Below are 20,008 nucleotides of genomic sequence, written 5' to 3'. Positions count from 1 at the left end.
CTTTTCCCTCTGGAGTGGAGGCAGAATGCAAAGGAAAATTAGCGCTGTTATATCCAATGCACAATGTAAATACCCAATGTAAATTTCCAGACACAGTATTGAGATTAGTGAGTGCCCCATGTTATAACTAGGAGCATGAGTGATTATTTATAAGTGCTGCTCATATTGCTGTTTTCCCATTCAATTGTCATTAGCATGTTAGGTTGAGAAGAGTGAAGGCTGCTCAGAATGTGGTTGTGATGTCCAACCCCACCTGCTGCATCTGATAGGTTATAGGGTACATGCCAACACTTGGTGCTGCACATTGACTCCCGCACACTGGCTGCTGGCTAGTGTGAGAGCACTTAGCAATTTGTAGAAGAATGGGGCGCAGTGGTTAGCACAGCTGCCTCACAGCACTGAGGACCCGGGTCCAATTCCGGCCCCAGGTCACTGTCCATTTGGGGTTTGCACATTCTCCCCGTGTCTGCGTGGGTTTCACCCCGACAATCCAAAGATGTGCAGGATAGGTGGATTGGCCACGCTAAATTGCCCCTCAATTGGAAAAAAAAGAATTGGGTACTTTAAATTTATATTTTAAAAAATTTGTAGAAGAATGGTTTTACTGGATCAAGTTGGATCGATCATCGAGATGGTTTTACTCCTTCTGGAGCATAAAAATTCTGAATCAACCTAATTTTCAACAGGACCATTCATTGGAATTTGCCAAAAGAAACAGCCGAAGTGCTATGTTCCGAATTGTGCCAAAGTTTAAGAAAGAGAAAATCCAAAGGCATAAGGCAGCTCCTCAGCCAGGTAAGGCATTGCTTTTCTTGCCCATCGACACCGGATTGCTTCTGGCCTCTTTAATTACAGGTGGTGCTCCCGCAGCACAAGGGGCTGGATCCTCTGGTCCTCCAGCTACGTGTATCTCAGCGGCACACCGTTCGCTAGCTGCCAGATTCTCTCTTTTCCCATTGACGCCACCCCACTCCGCCAGGAAACTCGCGGGTGGGGGTGCGCTGCCTGTGGGAAAAGAGAATTGCGACAGCCGGAGAATTCTGGCCAGCAACTCTTTCAGGGAGAATTTACACTCTTCACAGAAATGTCTGGGGTCAGGGGAGAATATAATTGGGAAGGAGAACATTTCCAGGTGTTATAAATCCAAGGATGAACTGGGAAAATAGATAGATAACCATAGATAACCCCAGAGTTCCTAGCACAGAACGTGAGCCACCTCCTGAACTTGGTCGCAGAGGTCAGTGTTTTGTGCACATTTTTCCACCCATTAAGAATCGCCAGTGCGTATAACTGCCACATAAGGCATTGCACCAAGAGCAGTATTTACATATATATCCCATGGAATCCCCAAGCTAGAGAGGAAAGTGAGCAGGAAAATGTTTTGAGTTTGAGATTTTATGAAACCTGAATGTGAAATCCAGCTAACGAATAAACTTGCACTCGCTGTTATTGCAGTTAAGTCCTTCTCGGTGAATACTACAAACCAGCACCAAGGAATGCTTTTATTGGACTTGGAGTGATCTTTCATGTCATAGCAATTTAAAAGAGAGGGTTTTGTATCGAGGCAACACTGAAACACAGGGAAAATAAATTCCAAAGGATTCTAGAAACATTTTTGCTGTAAAAACACTTTGAAAGTCAGCCCTATCTGATGGAAACAAAGAATCCATGCCATGAGGGAGAGCCTCCAAACTACAGGGAAAACCACATGAGTGGAGCTGATCATTCTCCTCAGGAGCAGACTCCAGTTTCCAAAGCTCATTTAAGCTCATGTTGATCAGACATGCATTGATCCCTTAATATTGTTTAAAAGTGCTGCTACCCTTTAAGCAGCTAAAAATTTACAGTTCCTCCGCATTTAGCATTAGTATGCTTTGCAATGCTTTCTGCAGCCAGGTCATTCTACATTTCATGGCATTTGGCCTACAGGTTATTTGGAACTAATTGGCAAGAATTACAGTCTTCAGCTATTGTTCTACTCTCTGGATATCATTAATGAATCAGGCTGACTGGCACAAGGTCAACAATGCCCTGGAATAAAATGGACCTTATTCAGGCATTGGATTACCAATCCTCCACAGGGACATGGACTCTCCGTTGTTATATATGTAGAGCCAACTCTACCCCAACTCAACTCTTGTCTCTTCCCCCACTGCCTCACACATGTAAACTTGATAAATCATCACAAGTTAATCATTTGATAAAAGAAAGCATGGGCAGGACTCGGGCACCAGGAACTCCTCCCAGACACCAACCTAACTTGGCATAAAATGTGTCAGTGCATTGCTTTGATCCTCTCAACCACTACAGGAATATGCACTGCTACTGGTGCAGCTTCAGCAGCAAGTGGCTGCCAGTTAGGGCATATCCTTAACTCAGGAAGAATTGCAGGAACCTTCCATCTTTAAATCTGAGTTGTCTCGTCAAATATTTGACAAATTTGCTTTTACTATTGGGATAGGCTCTTCACATTGTGCTGTCCATCTTGATTTCAGATACTATGGTCTATTTCAATATATCAGGCTTATTCATCAACTGCTTGACCTAGTCCTTAGCTAAGGATATTTGCCAAAGAAATATATTTGTTCTAAGGCTGCCTTTCCTTTAACTTAAGCAGCAGATTGGTATTGACTGCATTCATCTCTCCCTCAATCCTTGTTTCCTTTGACACAAATCCATGCTATGCTCAATCCCAGATCTTGGATGTAAATCTGCATTATTGCAGTTCGGGCATGCCTACCATCATATTCCACTGATCAATCCATAGAACGTAGAACATAGAATAATACAGCACAGTACAGACCCTTCAGCCCACGATGTTGTGCTGACCATTTATCCTAATCTAAGATCACCCTAACCTACACCCCGTCACTTTACATGTGCCTGTCCAAGAGTCGCTTAAATGGCCCGAATGACTCTGACTCCACTACCTCCGCTGGCAGTGCAATCCACACATCCACCACTCTCTGTGTAAAGAACCTACCTCTGACATCTCCCCTATACCTTACTCTAATCACCTTAAAATTGTGTCCCCTCGTGACAGCCATTTCCGCCCTGGGGAAAAGTCTCTGGCTATCCACGCCTCTCATCACCTTGTACACCTCTATCAAGTCGCCTCCCTTCCTTCTTTGCTCCAGTGAGAACAGCCCTAGCTCCCTCAACCTTTCTTCATAAGACATGCACTCCAGTCCAGGCAGTATCCTGGGTAAATCTCCTCTGCACCCTCTCCAAAGCAACCATATCCTTCCTATAATGAGGCGACCAGAATTGGACACGATATTCCAAGTGAGGCCTAACCAGGGTTTTATAAAGCTGCAGCAAAACCTCACGGCTCTTAAACTCAATCTCCCGTTAATGAAAGTCAACACACCATACGCTTTCTTAACAACCCTATCAACCTGGGTGGCAACTTTGAGGGATCTATATACGTGGACCCCAAGATCCTTCTGTTCCTCCACACTTCCAAGAGTCCTGCCTTTAATCCTGTATTCAGCATTCAAATTCGACCTTCCAAAATCAATCACTTCACATTTATCTAGGTTGAACTCCATCTGCCACTTCTCGGCCCAGCTCTGCATCCTGTAAATGTCCTGTCGTAACCTGCAACAGCCCTCGGCACTATCTACAATTCCGCCAACCTCCATGTCATCGGCAAACTTACTAACCCACCCTTCCACTTCCTCATCCAAGTCATTTATAAAAACCACAAAGAGCAGAGGCCTCAGAACAGATCCCTGTGGGACACCACTGGTCACCAACCTCCAGGCGGAATACTTTCCATCCACTACCACTCGCTGTCTTCTTTCGGCCAGCCAATTCTGTACCCAGACAGACAAATTTCCCTGTATCCCATGCCACCTGACTTGACATTATTTAGGCTGTTTGAGTGCCACCAAACAAGTCTTCCAAAATCTATACCGTGAGTGCCAAAGCCTTTTTCGAATTGCCTGCAGCACGCACCCCAAACGGTTGTTTATGATGGAATCAAACAATATATGAAGCAGCAGTGATCTGGATGGGTGGCAGTTTACAGGCTTGGTCCCATTCTTCTTTTAAGAGAGATAATAACCAGGAATCTCCAGTTTACCTCAGACAGATGTTAGAGTTGAAGCTTTTCTTTACTCTTTCACAGGAATTGGGCATCACTGGCCAGGCCTGCACTTATTGCCCATCCCTAATTGCTCATAACAAGGTAGTGGTGAGCTTTCTTCTTGAATCGTTTGCAAACCATGTGGTGTAGGTACACCGAGAGTGCTGTTGGGAAAGGAGTTCCAGGAATTTGACCCAGTGACATTGAAGGAACATATAAAATAGGAGCATCAGTAGGCCATTCAGCCCCTTGAGCCTGCTCCACCTTCAATAAGATCATGGCTGATCTGTTTGCATTTCAAATTCCACATTCCTAGCTACACCCCATCTACCTCGACCTTAAAAATATTCAGTGACCCCGGCCTCCACAGCCTTCTGAGGCAGAGAGTTCCAAAGTCGCACAACCCTTGGAGAGAAAAAATTCTCCTAATCTCTATCCTAAAAGGGCGACCCCTAATTTTAGAACAGTGCCCCTTAGTTCTGGGCTCACTCACAAGAGGATACATCCTTTCCACATCCACCTTGTCAATACTGTTCAGGGTCTTATATACTTCAATCAAATCACCCCTCACTCTTTTAAACTCCAGTGGAGACAAGCCCAGTCTGTCCAAACTTTACTCACAAGACAATCTGCTCATTCCAGGTATCAGTCTAGTGAACCACCTCCAAGCATATACATCCTTCCTTAAATAAAGAGACCCAAAACTGCTCATACTATTTGGGACATGGTCTCACCAAAGCCCTGTATAACTGAAGCACAACATCCTTACTTATATGTCTAATTCCTCTTGTAATCCAAATACGTATGTCTACAAGTGCCTCTCTACCCACAGTGCATGTTACTCCTTTAAAGAGCTCCAATAAATTGGTTAAACATGATTTCTCTTTCACAAAACCATGCCAATTACCTTGAGATTATAGTTATAATGCGAAATAGCTCCCAGTCAGGATGGTGCATGGCTTGGAGTTGAACTTGCAGGTAGTGGTCTTCTCATGCATCTGCTGCCCTTGGCCCAGGTGGTAGGGGTCACAGGTTTGGAAAGTGCTGTTGAAGGATCTTGATGCGATTCTGCAGTGCATCTTGTAGATTGTACACACTGCTGCCATTGTGCATCAGTGCTGGAGAGAGTTGTGTTTAAGGTGAGGTGATGAATGGGTGTTGATCAAGCACACTACTTTGACCGGGATGGTGTCAAGCTTTGTGTGTTGTTGCAGCTGCACTCATCCAGGAAATTGGAGAACTTCCCATCACATTCCTGACTTGTGCCTTGCAGATGGTGTTCTATTATATGTTGCCAGGCCCCTATAGCCTTTGCTGTATCCATTTCCTTCAGCCGTGGATATCATGTGGAATGAATCGAATTAGCTGAAGACTGACATCTGTAATGCCGGGGACCTAAGAAGAGGCCGAGATGGATCATCCACTCAGCACTTTTGGCTGAATTTAGCTGCAAAGGCTTCAGCATATATTTTGCATTGATGTGCTGGGCTCCTCCATCATTGAGGATGGGGATATTTGTGGAGCCTCCTCCTCCAGGGAGTTGTTTAATTGTCCACCAACGTTCACGGCTGGATGAGGCAGGGCTCCAGAGCTTAGATCTTATCTGTTAGTTGTAGGATCGCTTATCTCTGCCTATCACGTGCTGCTTATGCTGTTTGGCACGCAAGTAGTGCTGTATTGTAGCTTCACCAGGTTGACACTTTTTTCAGTATGCCTGGTGCTGCTCCTGGTATGCCCTCCTGCATTCTTCATTGAACCAGGGTTGATCCCCAGCTTGATGGTAATGGTGGAGTGGGGGACATGTTGGGCCATGGTTTACAGGTTGTTTTTATGTACAATTCTGCTGCTAATGATAACCACAGCAGCTCATGGATACCCAGTTTTGAGTTGCTAGATCTGTTTGGAATCTTGCTCATTTAACACTGTGGTAGTGCCACACAACCCAATTGGAGGGAATCCTCAATGTGAAGATGGGACTTTGTCTTCACAATGACTATGCGTTGGTCAATCCTACTACTATCATGGACAGATGAGTCTGCGGCAGCTAGGTGGTGAGGGTGAGGTCAAGTCTGTTTTTCCCTTTTTGTTGGTTCCCTCACATCTGCCACAGAATTAGTCTAGCAACTGTGTGCTTTAGGAATCATCCAGCTCAGTTAGCCACGATGCTCCCATGCCACACGGTGACGAATGGAAGTCCCCCAACCAGAGTACATTCTGTGCCCTTGCTACTCTGTGCTTCCTCCAATTGTTGTTCCACATGGAGGAATACTGATTCATCTGTTGAGGGAGGTGGTAGGTGATAATCAGAAGGAGGTTTCCTTTTCCATTTTTGACCTGATGCCATGAGGATTCATAGAGTCCAGAGTCGACATTAAGAACTCCCTAAGGCAGCTCCAGCCAGGCAGCATACCACTGCCTCTGGGATCTATCCTGCCAGTGGGGCAGGAAATACCCAGGGATGGTGATATGGTGTCTCGGGACATGGTCTTAAGGTATGAGCAGGTGAGTATGACTATGTCAGGCTGTTACAGAAGTTTTAGGCATGTAATATGACAGCTTCCAACTTCTGCACAAAGTGCATAAGGCATCCGATTGACAACTTTACAGAAATCAATTAAATCAATGCCTTGAGTTTCTCCTGAGCTTTGAAATTGTGATCATTCTTGTTAAGCTGCAACTTACCTCACAGATGAAAGGAGAAAGTTTGTTCTTTTTGGATTACATTATGCACCTGCAACATACCTGGAATAAGGTGCTCCAAAAGTTCGAGAAACCACCTCAACAGCGATTGTTGATTTATCAGCATTCCCCTTTGAGATATCTAATCTTGATAATATCGCCCAGCCACTTCCTGGCATTCTATAGTCTGTGCCTCAAGATCGAAACCTGTTCCCCAGCAAGAATGTTCCAGGACAATGTTAACTCGTCCTGATGTTAGTCTCACCAGATCATTTCAGCTTCTTCCATGCCAACTACTATTCACAATTTATCACCAATACCCCATTGCAACCCAGACACCACACATTCCCAACAAACAGGTTCACTCAGGCCTCCCATCTGCTCCACACACACTGCCAGTTTGTTTCAGTCTCCATGCTGATGGTCCACATTGGGTCAAATGGCAATTTGATATAATGCTGTCTCCAAACACAGAGATTATATTCAGGCAGCTTTGTTAAATGCACCAGATGACAATTATTGGCATGGGCCTCGAGGAGCCTTTTCAACCATGATTGATGCAAGATCATGCAAAGAGATTTGAGTGAAAAAAAAACACTGACAACCGCATAACACAGTTTACCCACCCAATAGAAGCACTCTCTTCAAAATCAGACATTAGTTAATGTAAAAATGATTTAAGATCATCTAAATGACTTAAGCTGATTGGCTTCAGCGACCGAGTTCATTTCATTACGTCCTACCTTTTCAGGAGTTTTAAGTATTCCAAACCACTTATCATTGAATCCCTATAGTGCAGTTGGAGGCCATCCAGCCCATTGAGTCTGCACCAACCCTCTGAAAGAGCACCCTCCCTAGCCCACCCTATCCCAGTAACCTCACCTAACCTTTTGAATACTAAGGGGCAATTTAGCTTGACCAATCCACCTAACCTGCACATCTTTGGACTGCGGGAGGAAACCGGAGCACCCGGAGGAAACCCACACAGACATAGGCAACATTCCACCCAAGGTTGGCGTGTGAGGCAGCAGTGCTAACCACTGTGCCACCATGCCACCCACTTTAAACACCCTCTGCTTTTGACAAGAAGATCTCACTTCCTTTTTTAGTGTAGTGTAGTGTAGTGTAGCCATTGGGCTCCAGCTTCAGCTTCTGTCGCAATTTGTCCACGGGATAAAAGAAAGGGAAATTATTTGTCCCATCCAGTGGGTTGGCAGTTACAGAAACATAGCTCCAAGCTTTGTGATGATTCATGTGGCTGTGTGTTTGGGCATGGATTGGAACAGGAACGAAGATCATTCCTTCATGGGAGGCCAAAATCTTGGGATTTACGTTATGCCATTAACACGAAAAATATCCCTTACAGCGTAGAACTGATCAAAAGATGGAGGCTGAGCCAGAGGAGGACACGAGGAGGGGGAATCCAGGAGGGTGGTTTTAAAGAAGAATCTTAAAGGAGAAAAGGAGGTGGAGAGCCAGAGGAATTTGGTGAAGGAAACCCTGGCTGTTGAAAGCAGGACCTTTCAAGGTGGGGTGAAGGTGGTAGGTAGGGATGCACATAATGCCAGAATCAGAAGAACAGAGCATCTTGAGAATTCTGGAGCCACAGTATGTTGCAGAGGCAGTGGAGGGGCTGTGGATTTAAACACAAGAATGAGAATTTTAAATTTGAGTCTTTCATCAGTCAGTAAGGTTAGGAATGATAAAGATGGATGGCAGAATTCCGCAATGTTGAACAATCCCACTGGGAAGCAAGAGGATCAGCTGAACTTTTCACCATGATGTGAACAGTTGACCTATCCTTTTTAACTTCTTGTCAATGATGCATAATTATTGAACTTAGAAAGGAAATAGAGGACACTGTTACAAGAGAGGTTTTACTTCCTTTGAAACACCTGTCTCACTGATTCCATCCATATTGACAATGAGGTAACAGTTTTTCAAGGCCTTCGAACAATGTACCAAAGAGAGTAAATGTGACTTCTTACCTTTCAAGCTGATGTCATGGAGGAAATTCATTTCTTAGCTCTCTTTGACGCTGTTATTCTTTTCAAGTTACATTGGAAGCAATTTAATGGAAAAGTTTCTCAGTGTGGCAGCGAGGGGGAACTGCCACAAGCTTCCAGACGCTGCGGCGAGGCCTTCACCGGTATCAAATGTTAATTGGACCACTTAACTAGGCCCCACGGGCTTCACGCCGCGAATGATGGCCCCGCCGGCTGATGCACTAGGACCACGCCCACCAGCACCATGCTAACAAGGGAGAGCAGCATTTAAACGGATCCTGCAGAGTAAACCCCACAGACCTCGCAGCCATGCCACCGAGGGGACTAGCCCCACGATTGGAGGATGCCAACCTGACCAGATTGTTGGACGGGTGCCCTGTTCTCCCAAGGTGCTTGGAGGGTCAGCCATGGGACAGCCAGTGCCACCTGGGAGGAAGTGGCAGCGGCCATGAGCTGGGGGAGTGTGATCAGGAGGACTGGCACCCCATGCCGTAAGAGGATCAATGACCTCTAATGGGCCGCATGGGTGGGTTGGCACCAGTCCCCTGGCACCGCCCCTCCTATGAGCATGTACCTGGCATGGCACCGTACTGTGTCCTTGCCCACCCATGGCCAGCAGTGCTGCCCATGCCGCTTCCCCATCCCCGCCCCATACTCCCCTCCCCCATCCCTACATCCTCCCCCCTATTCACACCATCTCCCTCCAACCCCGCAACCCCCCCTCCCCACACCTGCAATGAACGACACATGCGGATCATGATGCCCCCTCTGTGTCCCCGCAGGAGAAGTTGGCCCACAACAGAGGGGAGAGGGCACAGACGGGCTGCAGGGTGCCGGACTTCCGAGTCCTCGGAACAGGCCTTGGGGGTCATAGGGATGGCCGCGGACAGATCCGTCACCGATGTAGAGGTTGGCATAAGGCGCAGAGATGAGGATCCAACGGGCTGCACCCAGGTGACCTGTCACACGTGAGTTGATAATACCATACAGAGTGACCCATCCTGCCCACTAACAACAAGTCCATTCTCCTGCAGGATCTCCATCCGACGGTGCCGGCCCCGTTCCACCCCCGCCTCCCATGAGAACACCTTGGGAGGGGAGCTCTGAGGAGAGCACCGTATTCTCAGCACAGCTGTCACCCCCACCCTCGATCAATGCAGAGTCACACACCTTGGTGGGCAACAGTAGTGGACAGACTTCTGGAGCACATTCTGGGGGGCAACACATAGTTGCTGATGCACATCAGGTGGAGGCAGTAACGCCCGGCGATACAGCAGTCAAGGTCTGCTGGATCCCAGAACCCAGCTGGGTCCCAGTCAGATGCTGAGCCTCTGGACCAGGTTTACCCAGAGCTGTTGGGTGCTGCCGTGATAGTCAGAAGGGGATATCAGCGACAATTCAGCAGGTCCATAGCCGATTGGAGGAGTCCAAGGCTACAGGTGCAGGAGATAGTGCCGGCGATGCGTGGCACCAAGGCCAACACTGCTTGGGTGGTGACCACAGTGGAGAGCCTGGTGCACGACTTTAGCAGCATGTTGATTGTGTCTGAGGCACATGTGACGGCCATGGCTGAGCGCCTCGGCAGAATATCCCAGTTACTGGGGGATGTGTCCCAGTCCCAGGTGGGCTCTGCGGAGCATGCCCCATTGCCGAGGTGTTCCAGAGCATGTCCTGGTCGCTGGGGGATGTGTCCTCGTCACAGGTGGGCATTGCTGGGGTGCTCCAGAGCATTTCCCAGTTACTGAGGAGCATCGCCGAGGGTGTTGACACCATGCTGCAGACAATGGGGAGCCAACAGGGCTGGCAGAGCCAGGTGACGTAGGGGCAGCCAGGGCTCAATCCAGCTCCCCTCCATCCAGAGGTGAACCCTAGGACCCTATTGGAACCAAGGGGGAGGAGGGGACGCTGGGTGCCAACAAGAATCATCTTACAGAGTGGCGACTCCTGAGACCAACGCCCCTGACAACGGCGCATCTCAGAGGCAGCACCCAGAACAGGGTGGCACGGTGGTGCCTGTGGACTGGGGCTATCTGTTTCCATGACCCCAGAGGGCAGCCAGCAGGGGCATCGAACGTCACGGGACGTGGTAGGCAGGCTGGCTGGGTATCACTGACCGGGCATGGCGAGGGTGGGGGGAAGGGTGATAGGTTGGGAGGGGTCGGGAAGGTGGGGCGGCATCATCACCGGGCATGGCGGTCCTGGATGTCTGCCCCGTACCCCTAGAAAGGGGTACCCTGATTGGGCCACTAATCAGGGAACTCTTATTCTAATTGGCCAATCTCAAAGGCTTGGCCTAAGTCATTACACCCCTCCTCCCAAAGTCCGAGGAGCCCCCATGGTCCTTGTGACTGACAGGTCTCCTGCTTTTGCGCCGGGTCCGGCTCCTCTACTTGGGCCTCCGACGTAGGTGGAGTATAACGGCTATGCGCCCGTCCTTTCCGATGTGAGCGCCTAAGGGGCGGTTCGCGCCTTTCCCCGGCAGGGGTACAGCTGCGGCATCATCCACAGTGTCCATATCAGAGTCTGATGTCCACACCAGTGGTGTTGGAGGGGCGTGAATAGTTTGTCGGGGAGGACTCTCCAGGGTCCTTGGTATGCTGGTCTGAGTCAGCTCCGCAGGAGGAGGAAACGAATCTGAGGCCCGCACCTGGTCCAGGGTGTTTCTTTATTACATGTTTTCCCACATGTATCTCATACGACACAGGTCCTGTCCTGGCCTTGACTGTTCCTGCTACCCATGTAGGGCCATTCGCGTAATTTCTGACCCATACATTTTCACCCATGTTGAACTACCTTTCTCGGCGAGTGTTGTCGTGGCCCCTGCATTGGGCCTCTTGGTGTCGCTCTTTTCTGCCACCTAAATTCGGGAATAGTAGACTCAGCCGGGTTCGGAGTCGTCTGCCCACGAGTAGCTCTGCCAGAGCTATTCCTGTTGCGGTGTGTGGGGTTGTTCTGTAGTCAAATAGCCAGAGCCACAGTTTGGTGTCCAACGATGCTGCTGACTGTTTCTTCAACCTGACTTTTCATAGTTGATTATCATAGAATTTACAGTGCAGAAGGAGGCCATTCGTCCCATCGAGTCTGCACCGGCTCTTGGAAAGAGCACCCCACCCAAGGTTAACACCTCCACCCCATCCCCACAACCCAGTAACCCCACCCAACACTAAGGGCAATTTTGGACACTAAGGGCAATTTATCATGGCCAATCCACCTAACCTGCATATCTTTGGACTGTGGGAGGAAACCGGAGCACCTGGAGGAAACCCACGCACACACGGGGAGGATGTGCAGACTCCGCACAGACAGTGACCCAAGCCGGAATCGAACCTGAGACCCTGGAGCTGTGAAGCAATTGTGCTATCCACAATGCTACCGTGCTGCCCACAAGTTTTAAAGTATGGACGGCTCTCTCCGCCAACCCATTCGATGCCGGGTGGTAAGAACATTATGTACCGAATGCCATTCGACTTCATAAATTTAGTGAACTCCCGGCTGGTGAAAACCGATCCATTATCCAAAACTAACACCTCCGGAATACCATGAATTGTGAACGAGGAGTTTTTCAATGATAGTTGTTGAATTTGCAGAGTTCATTTTGTAGACATCCAGCCATTAGGAATGGGCGTCTACTATTATAAAAAAAATTGAACCCATAAACAGGCCTGCAAAATCAACATGAAGTCGCGACCATGGTCTACCTGGCCATTCCCATGGGTGCAGCGGGGCTGCCATTGGCACCTTCTGCCCTTGTTGGCATTCTTGGCACCGACCTACCAATGCCGCTATGTCTGTGTCCAGGCCTGGCCACCAGACATAGCTCCTGGCCTGCAACTTCATTTTTGAGACTCCGGGTGCCCATGATGTAGTTCAGCCAGTATGGCTCGACAGCCTTGACTTGGAACTATTACTCGAGCCCCCCATAGCAGGATCCCATCTTCCACGGTGATCTGCTCTCTTCTGCTCCAGTAAGGGTGGAATTCCACCTGGACCGGTCTTTCCATCTCCCCAGTTAGCACCATGTGTTTTATTTTTGGTAAAACTGGGTCCCTTTGGGTCCATAAACGAATGTTTTGTACGGCCACTGGAAGGGTGTCCAGGAAATGTAATGTCATTACCATTTCCTCTATTTTGAGTACTAATGGCGGGGCATCCGGTAATGGCACCCTGCTTAGTGCATCGGCTTTTGCCACCCGTTCTTGGCCGATGCTCCAGTTGATACTGGTACACCGCCAGTAGTAGGGCCCTGCGTTGGATCCGGGCTGAAGCTATTGGTGGTATTGCTTTGTCTTCTTTCAACAAACCCAGCAATGGCTTGTGGTATGTAGTTCTAGTGAATTCCCCCCCGTACAAGTACTGGTGAAATTTCTTCACCGCGAAGATCACAGCGAGTCCTTCCTTTTCGATTTGGGCGTACTTTTGTTCTGCTGCTACCAGCATCCTGGAAGCAAACGCGATAGGTCGTTCCTGTCCGTTTTGCCCTCTGTGTGGCAAAACTGCACCAACACCACATGGAGACGCTTCGCACGGGAGCACCAACTCTTTCCTGGGGTCGTAGTGTGCCAAGACGTTCTCTGAGGAAAGCTGTTCTTTTATCTTCTTGAAAGCCCTGTCTTGGCGGGCGGACCACTCCCAAGCTTGCCCCTTTTTTAGTAATTGGTGTAGGGGGTCCAAAATGGAAGCTCTGTTCTGTATGAACTTTCCATAATATGTCACCAGTCCTAAAAAAGACCGTAACTCCTGGATTGTGGTGGGGGCCGGGGCATCTTTAATCGCCCTCACCCGATCCTCCAAAGGGTGTAGCCCTGATTTGTCAACCTTGTACTCCAGATAGGTTACTTGAGGTGCTAGGAAAGACATTTCTCCCTCTTTCGGCGCACGTCTGCTGCTGAAAACCTCTTAAGGACTTGCTCCAGGTTTTGCAGGTGTTCTGCCTTTGTTTCTCCTGTAATGAGGACGTCGTCCAGGTAAATGACGACTTGTGGTAGCCCTTGCAATATGTTCTACATTGTCCTCTGGAATATCGCACAAGCTGACGATACTCCAAAGGGTAATCTTGTATACTGAAAGAGGCATTTTAGGGTGTTTATCGTTGAGAATTTTTGGGACTCTTCGTCCATCTTCAGCTGTAGATATGCGTGGCTCACTTCCAGCTTTGAGAATAGGTGTCCTCTAGCCAGTTTCGCATACAAATCCTCAATCCGGGGAACTGGGTATTTGTCCAGTGGTGAGTAGCGATTAATCATTTGTTTGAAGTCTCCACAAAGACGGACCGAGCTTTCCGGCTTAAGGATAGGCACCACGGTTGCCGCCCATTCTGCAAACTGGACCAGTTCTATTCCCTCACGATCCAATCAATGCAAAGGGTACTGGTCGGGCTTGGTAGAATTTTGGGACTGCCTCTGGATCTATATGCAATGTCGCCTTTGCTCCCTTTATTGTTCCGAGCCCTTCTCGGAAAACCTCTGGGTATTTTCACAGGAGTTCGCTCAGGCGACCATTTTCCAGCTGGAAAATCTTTACCCAATCCAGCTGGATCTCTTTTAGCCAGTTTCGTCCCAATAAGCTTGGCCCCACACCTTTCACTACCATTAAAGGCAGCCTAACCAGTTGCTCTCCATAAGCCACAGTTACATGTGTTGTGCCCAACCCTCTCAGTGGTTCCCCGGTGTACGTCCTCAATTTTGCCGAGGTCCTGGTTAGGAATAAGGGTTAGAGTCCAGTGCGAATTTTATTGAATACTGTTTCCCCTATCGCTGATATGGCTGCTCCAGTGTCGACCTCTATCAGTGTGGGACATCCATTCAACCTTATGGATAATTTAATGGGTTTTGATTTCACCATTGTTACATAATTTAGTTGTTCCTCATCGGCGGTAGGTGGGGCTTCTACGTTATGCATTCTCCTGTACCCCGACCTACGTGACCTTCTCCAAGATGATGGTTTTGGGCTTCTATTTCTGCTTTCAGCTCCGATCTCTGGCAACAGCTACAATATTTTGCCGGGCGAAAGGCTGTAGGGGCTGCCGTCTGTCTGGACCTAATTTTCCCTTGCTTGGGAGGGCTTCTGCGAGTGGGCCTGGTTAACTTAGTATCCGAGTCGTTCCTGAGGGTGGCAGTGCAGTTGCCTATACCCCAGAGGTAGTCCCTTAACTCAGTTTCACTGGTATGGGCCTCTACCTCCATCGGAGTACCCTGTAACTCATGCGCTCCGCTTGCCGCTTTTTCTAAGAACAAAGCCAGCTGCAATGCTGGTTTGCAATCCAGCTCGGCCTCTGCTAACAGACATTTCTGTATTGCTAAATTATTTATTCCACATACCAAACGGTCTCGGAGCATCTATTTAGCGTCATGCCAAATTCACACGCCTCTGCTAATCGCCTTAATCTTGTTAAAAAGTTTGTATCTGACTCCCCAGTGTCTCGGAATGCTGAGTAAAACTGGTACCTTCGCAGGATCAGAGGTGGCTTAGGATCATAGTTCTCTTTTACTAAGTCCGTCAATTCCTGTTAAGTTTTCGTGTCCGGTGCCTCCGGAAAAGTGAGACTGCGCATAATGGCAAAGGCTGCCGGCCCACACGCGGTCAGCAGAATGACCCATTGTTTTTTATCCGGAATTATATCATTTGCTCTAAAGAAGTACTTCATCCGCTCGACATATTAGGCCCAGTCTTCCACTGCAGCGTCAAAAGAGTCCAACTTTCTGAATAAAGGCATTTTGCCTGCCAGTGGCTTACCCTCAATATGTGCCAGCTGCTGATGAGCAGGTTTCTTCAGGTCATTCCATTTTCCTCGTCGCCACTGTAATAAGTCCACGGAGGCAGAAATCCCGTCACCAGAATTCCTTTTATTTACAAACCAAACAGCTGAACAACCATGACCACTCAGTCTGCTGTCTACACCGGCAGAGGATCTGGCACTCCCTGTTCTGTACACAGAAAGGAGTTCCCTGATTGGGCCACTAATCAGGGAACTCATATTCTAATTGGCCAATCTCAAAGGCCTGGCCTAAGTCATTACACTGGGAAATGGAGAGGGATGGGGAGGGGGGAAAGAGAGGGAGGGGGGAAAGAAAGGAAGGGGAGGGGCAGGGGGAAGGGAGAGGGGTGGGGAGGGGGAGGGGGAAGGGAGAGGGGTGAGGGGTGGGGAAGGGAGTGGGGTGGGGTGGGGAAGGGAGAGGGGTGGGGTGGGGAAGGGAGAGGGGTGGGGTGGGGAAGGTAGAGGGGTGGGGTGGGGAAGGGAGAGGGGTGGGGAAGGGAGAGGGGTGGGGAAGGGAGAGGGGTGGGGAGGGGGGAAGGGAGAGGGGTGGGGAGGGGGGAAGGGAGAGGGGTGGGGAGGGGGGAAGGGAGAGGGGTGGGGAGGGGGGAAGGGAGAGGGGTGGGGAGGGGGAAGGGAGAGGGGTGGGGAGGGGGAAGGGAGAGGGGTGGGGAGGGGGAAGGGGAGGGGGAGGGCGCAGGGAGAGGGGTGGGAGGGGGGAAGGGAGAGGGGGGGAAGGGAGAGGGGTGGGGAGGAGGGAAGGGAGAGGGGTGGGGAGGGGGAAGGGAGAGGGGTGGGGAGGGGGAAGGGAGAGGGGTGGGGAGGGGGAAGGGAGAGGGGTGGGGAGGGGGAAGGGAGAGGGGTGGGGAGGGGGAGGGGGAGGGGGAAGGGAGAGGGGTTGGGAGGGGGAAGGGAGAGGGGGGGAAGGGAGAGGGGTGGGGAGGGGGAAGGGGGAAGGGAGAGGGGTGGGGAGGGGGGAAGGGAGAGGGGTGGGGAGGGGGAAAGGGAGGGGGTGGGGAGGAGGAAAGGGAGAGGGGTGGGAAGGGGGGAAGGGAGAGGGGTGGGGAAGGGAGAGGGGTGGGGAGGGGGAAGGGAGAGGGGTGGGGAGGGGGGGGAAGGGAGAGGGGTGGGGAGGGGGAAAGGGAGAGGGGTGGGGAGGAGGAAAGGGAGAGGGGTGGGAAGGGGGGAAGGGAGAGGGGTGGGGAGGGGGGAAGGGAGAGGGGTGGGGAGGGGGGGAAGGGAGAGGGGTGGGAAGGGGAAAGGGAGAGGGGTGGGGAGGGGGAAAGGGAGAGGGGTGGGGAGAGGGAAAGGGAGAGGTGTGGGAAGGGGGGGAAGGGAGAGGGGTGGGGAGGGGGGAAGGGAGAGGGTGGGGAGGGGGGAAGGGAGAGGGGTGAGGAGGGGGGAATGGAGAGGGGTGGGGAGGGGGAAGGGAGAGGGGTGGGGAAGGGGAGGGGTGGGGAAGGGAGAGGGGTGCGGAGGGGGAAGGGAGAGGGGTGGGGAGGGGGGAAGGGAGAGGGGTGGGGAGGGGGAAGGGAGAGGGTGGGGAGGGGGGAAGGGAGAGGGGTGGGGAGAGGGGTGAGGAGGGGGGAAGGGAGAGGGGTGGGGAGGGGGGAAGGGAGAGGGGTGGGGAGGGGGGAAGGGAGAGGGGTGGGGAGGGGGGAAGGGAGAGGGTGGGAGGGGGGAAGGGAGAGGGTGGGGAGGGGGGAAGGGAGAGGGGTGGGGAGGGGGGAAGGGAGAGGGGTGGGGAGGGGGGAAAGGGAGAGGGGTGGGGAGGAGGAAAGGGAGAGGAGTGGGAAGGGGGGAAGGGAGAGGGGTGGGGAGGGGGAAGGGAGAGGGGTGGGGAGGGGGAAAGGGAGAGGGGTGGGGAGGAGGAAAGGGAGAGGGGTGGGACGGGGGGAAGGGAGAGGGGTGGGGAGGGGGGAAGGGAGAGGGGTGGGGAGGGGGGAAGGGAGAGGGTTGGGGAGGGGGAAAGGGAGAGGGGTGGGGAGAGGGAAAGGGAGAGGGGTGGGAAGGGGGGAAGGGAGAGGGGTGGGAAGGGGGGAAGGGAGAGGGGTGGGAGGGGGGAAGGGAGAGGGGTGAGGAGGGGGGAATGGAGAGGGGTGGGGAGGGGGAAGGGAGAGGGGTGGGGAGGGGGAAGGGAGAGGGGTGGGGAAGGGGAGGGGTGGGGAGGGGAGGGGTGGGGAGGGGATAGGGGTGCGGTGGGGGAAGGGAGAGGGGTGGGGAGGGGGGAAGGGAGAGGGGTGGGGAGGGGGGAAGGGAGAGGGGTGGGGAGGGGGGAGGGAGAGGGGTGGGGAGAGGGGTGGGGAGGGGGGAGGGGAGGGGGTGGGGAGGGGGGAAGGGAGAGGGGTGGGGAGGGGGGAAGGGAGAGGGGTGGGGAGGGGGGAAGGGAGAGGGGTGGGAGGGGGGAAGGGAGAGGGTGGGGAGGGGGGAAGGGAGAGGGGTGGGGAGGGGGGAAGGGAGAGGGGTGGGGAGGGGGGAAGGGAGAGGGGTGGGGAGGGGGAAGGGAGAGGGTGGGGAGGGGGGAAGGGAGAGGGTGGGGAGGGGGGAAGGGAGAGGGGTGGGGAGGGGGGAAGGGAGAGGGGTGGGGAGGGGGAAGGGAGAGGGGTGGGGAGGAGGGGTGGGGAGGGGGGAGTGGGGAGAGGGGTGGGGTGGGGAGGGGGGAGTGTGGAGAGGGGTGGGGAGGGGGAGAGGGGGAGGGGGGTGGGGAGGGGGAGATGGGAGGGGGGAGAGGGGAGGGGGGAGGGGAGGGGGGAAGGGAGGGGGGTGGGGGGGAGGGGGGAGAGGGGAGGGGGGAGAGGGGAGGGGGGTGGGGAGGGGGGAAGGGGGGGGGTGGGGAGGGGGGAAGGGAGGGGGGAAGGGAGAGGGGTGGGGAGGGGGGGGGAAGGTGAGGGGTGGGGAGGGGGAAGGGAGAGGGATGGGGAGGGGGAGGGAGAGGGGTGGGGAGGGGGGAAGGGAGAGGGGTGGGGTGGGGGAAAGGAGGGGTGTGGGGAGAGGGGTGGGGAGGGGGAAGTGAGAGAGATGAGGAGGGAGAGGGTGAAGGGAGAGAGATGGGGAGGGGGGATTCCTAGCCTTTACCTGCCCTGGTTGCTGCAGTATTAATATTGCTAGTCCAGGCCAGTACAGTTTCTGATCAATGGTAACTCCCAGGACATTGATTGTGGGGGATGCAGCGCTGGTAATGCCATTGAATGTCAAGGGCTGATGGTTAGATCCGCTCTTGGGCAATTTTCCTCTTTGCTGGGTAGATGCCTGTGTTGTAGCTGTACTGGAACAGCTTGGCTAGGGGTGTGGCCATTTCTGGAGCACAGGTTTTCAGTACTATTTGATACATGGCGTATCACTATCTTAACTCTGTGTGGTAATTCCAGGTATTGCGGTACCAGAGAGAGGAATAACCATTGGCTAGACCGCGGGGTCTATCATTGGGCAATGTATATAGCCCCGCCCTGAGAGGCGGGGTATAAGAACCAGTGCCATCGCCAGCAGCCTTCACTTCTGTAACTTCGCTGCTGGGTACAGTTCTATCTGACTATAGCTGAATCGATATGACTCCACTTGGACTCAAGCGTATTGATTGTGCATCAATTTAATCAGATAAGTACTTTTGAAGGATGGATCTCCACATCAAGCCGGCGTGCCTTCAGCTCAGCACGCACGCAGAAAACTCCACCGAGATTTTTAAGCATTGGCTGGCATGCTTCCATAGCTACCTCGAGACGGCTGCCGACACCCCCACGGAAAGGCAGAAAATGCACCTCCTACGCTCGCGGGTCGGCCCGGCGATCTACCCCCTGATCGAAGGGGCGGTGAACTATGATAAAGTCATGGAACTGCTGGAAGGACACTACATTCGTCCACTTAATCAGGTCTACGCCCGTCACCTGCTGGCAACGAGACGGCAGAGCCCAGATGAGACGCTAGAAGATTTCTACAGGGCGCTGATCGTGCTGGGCCAAAACTGCGGCTGCCCAGCGGTGACGGCGAACGAACACTCCGAACTTTTAATTCGAGACGCCTTTGTGGCAGGTATGATATCCCCAGATATTCGCCGAAGGCTGCTCGAAATGGAGACGCTGGGCCTCGCCGAGGCCCGGGCCCTGGCAGGGTCTATGGACGTGGCGTACAGAAACGCCCTGGCATACGCCCCCGCGCCACTATGCCGCGGTCTGCCTCGCCCGCGTGGTGAACGCGGTGTCCAGCGACTACCCTCAGCCATTCCTCCAGCCGTCCGCCGCGCAACCACAGCCGTTCCTCCACGCCCCGACCGTTCCAGGCCCACCGCCGCACTCCCTTTTCCCAGCCCCGCCGGCCCAACGCGCACCGCAGTTTTTGCCCCGCCAGACAGCGTCGCTGCCACAGCCTTTCTTCTCCACGGCAACCACGCTGGAGGAGTACGCGCAGCCATTTGGTCCCTCGCCGACCCAATCGTCGGGGTCTCCGTCCCTGAACTCCACGGGCGACCCCTGGCTGGCACCATCCTAG

The 20,008-nt window shown here is 52.4% G+C and overlaps 1 protein-coding gene across 6 annotated transcripts in view; it reads left to right on the top strand.

Annotated features, from left to right (window-relative positions):
- Positions 1–20,008, top strand: part of dgkh (diacylglycerol kinase, eta) — an 857,220-nt gene that overhangs the window by 756,457 nt on the left and 80,755 nt on the right. For all 6 annotated transcript variants that reach the window (XM_072514377.1, XM_072514378.1, XM_072514379.1 and 3 more), the window contains one exon: positions 687–795. In XM_072514377.1, coding sequence (XP_072370478.1) covers positions 687–795 — 109 coding nt within the window. The remainder of the gene's footprint in view (positions 1–686; positions 796–20,008) is intronic.

Source organism: Scyliorhinus torazame, chromosome 8, assembly GCF_047496885.1.
Source record: "Scyliorhinus torazame isolate Kashiwa2021f chromosome 8, sScyTor2.1, whole genome shotgun sequence".
Taxonomy (NCBI): domain Eukaryota; kingdom Metazoa; phylum Chordata; class Chondrichthyes; order Carcharhiniformes; family Scyliorhinidae; genus Scyliorhinus; species Scyliorhinus torazame.
Note: the sequence above shows the minus strand (reverse complement) of the source record. Positions and strands in the feature narration are given on the sequence as shown.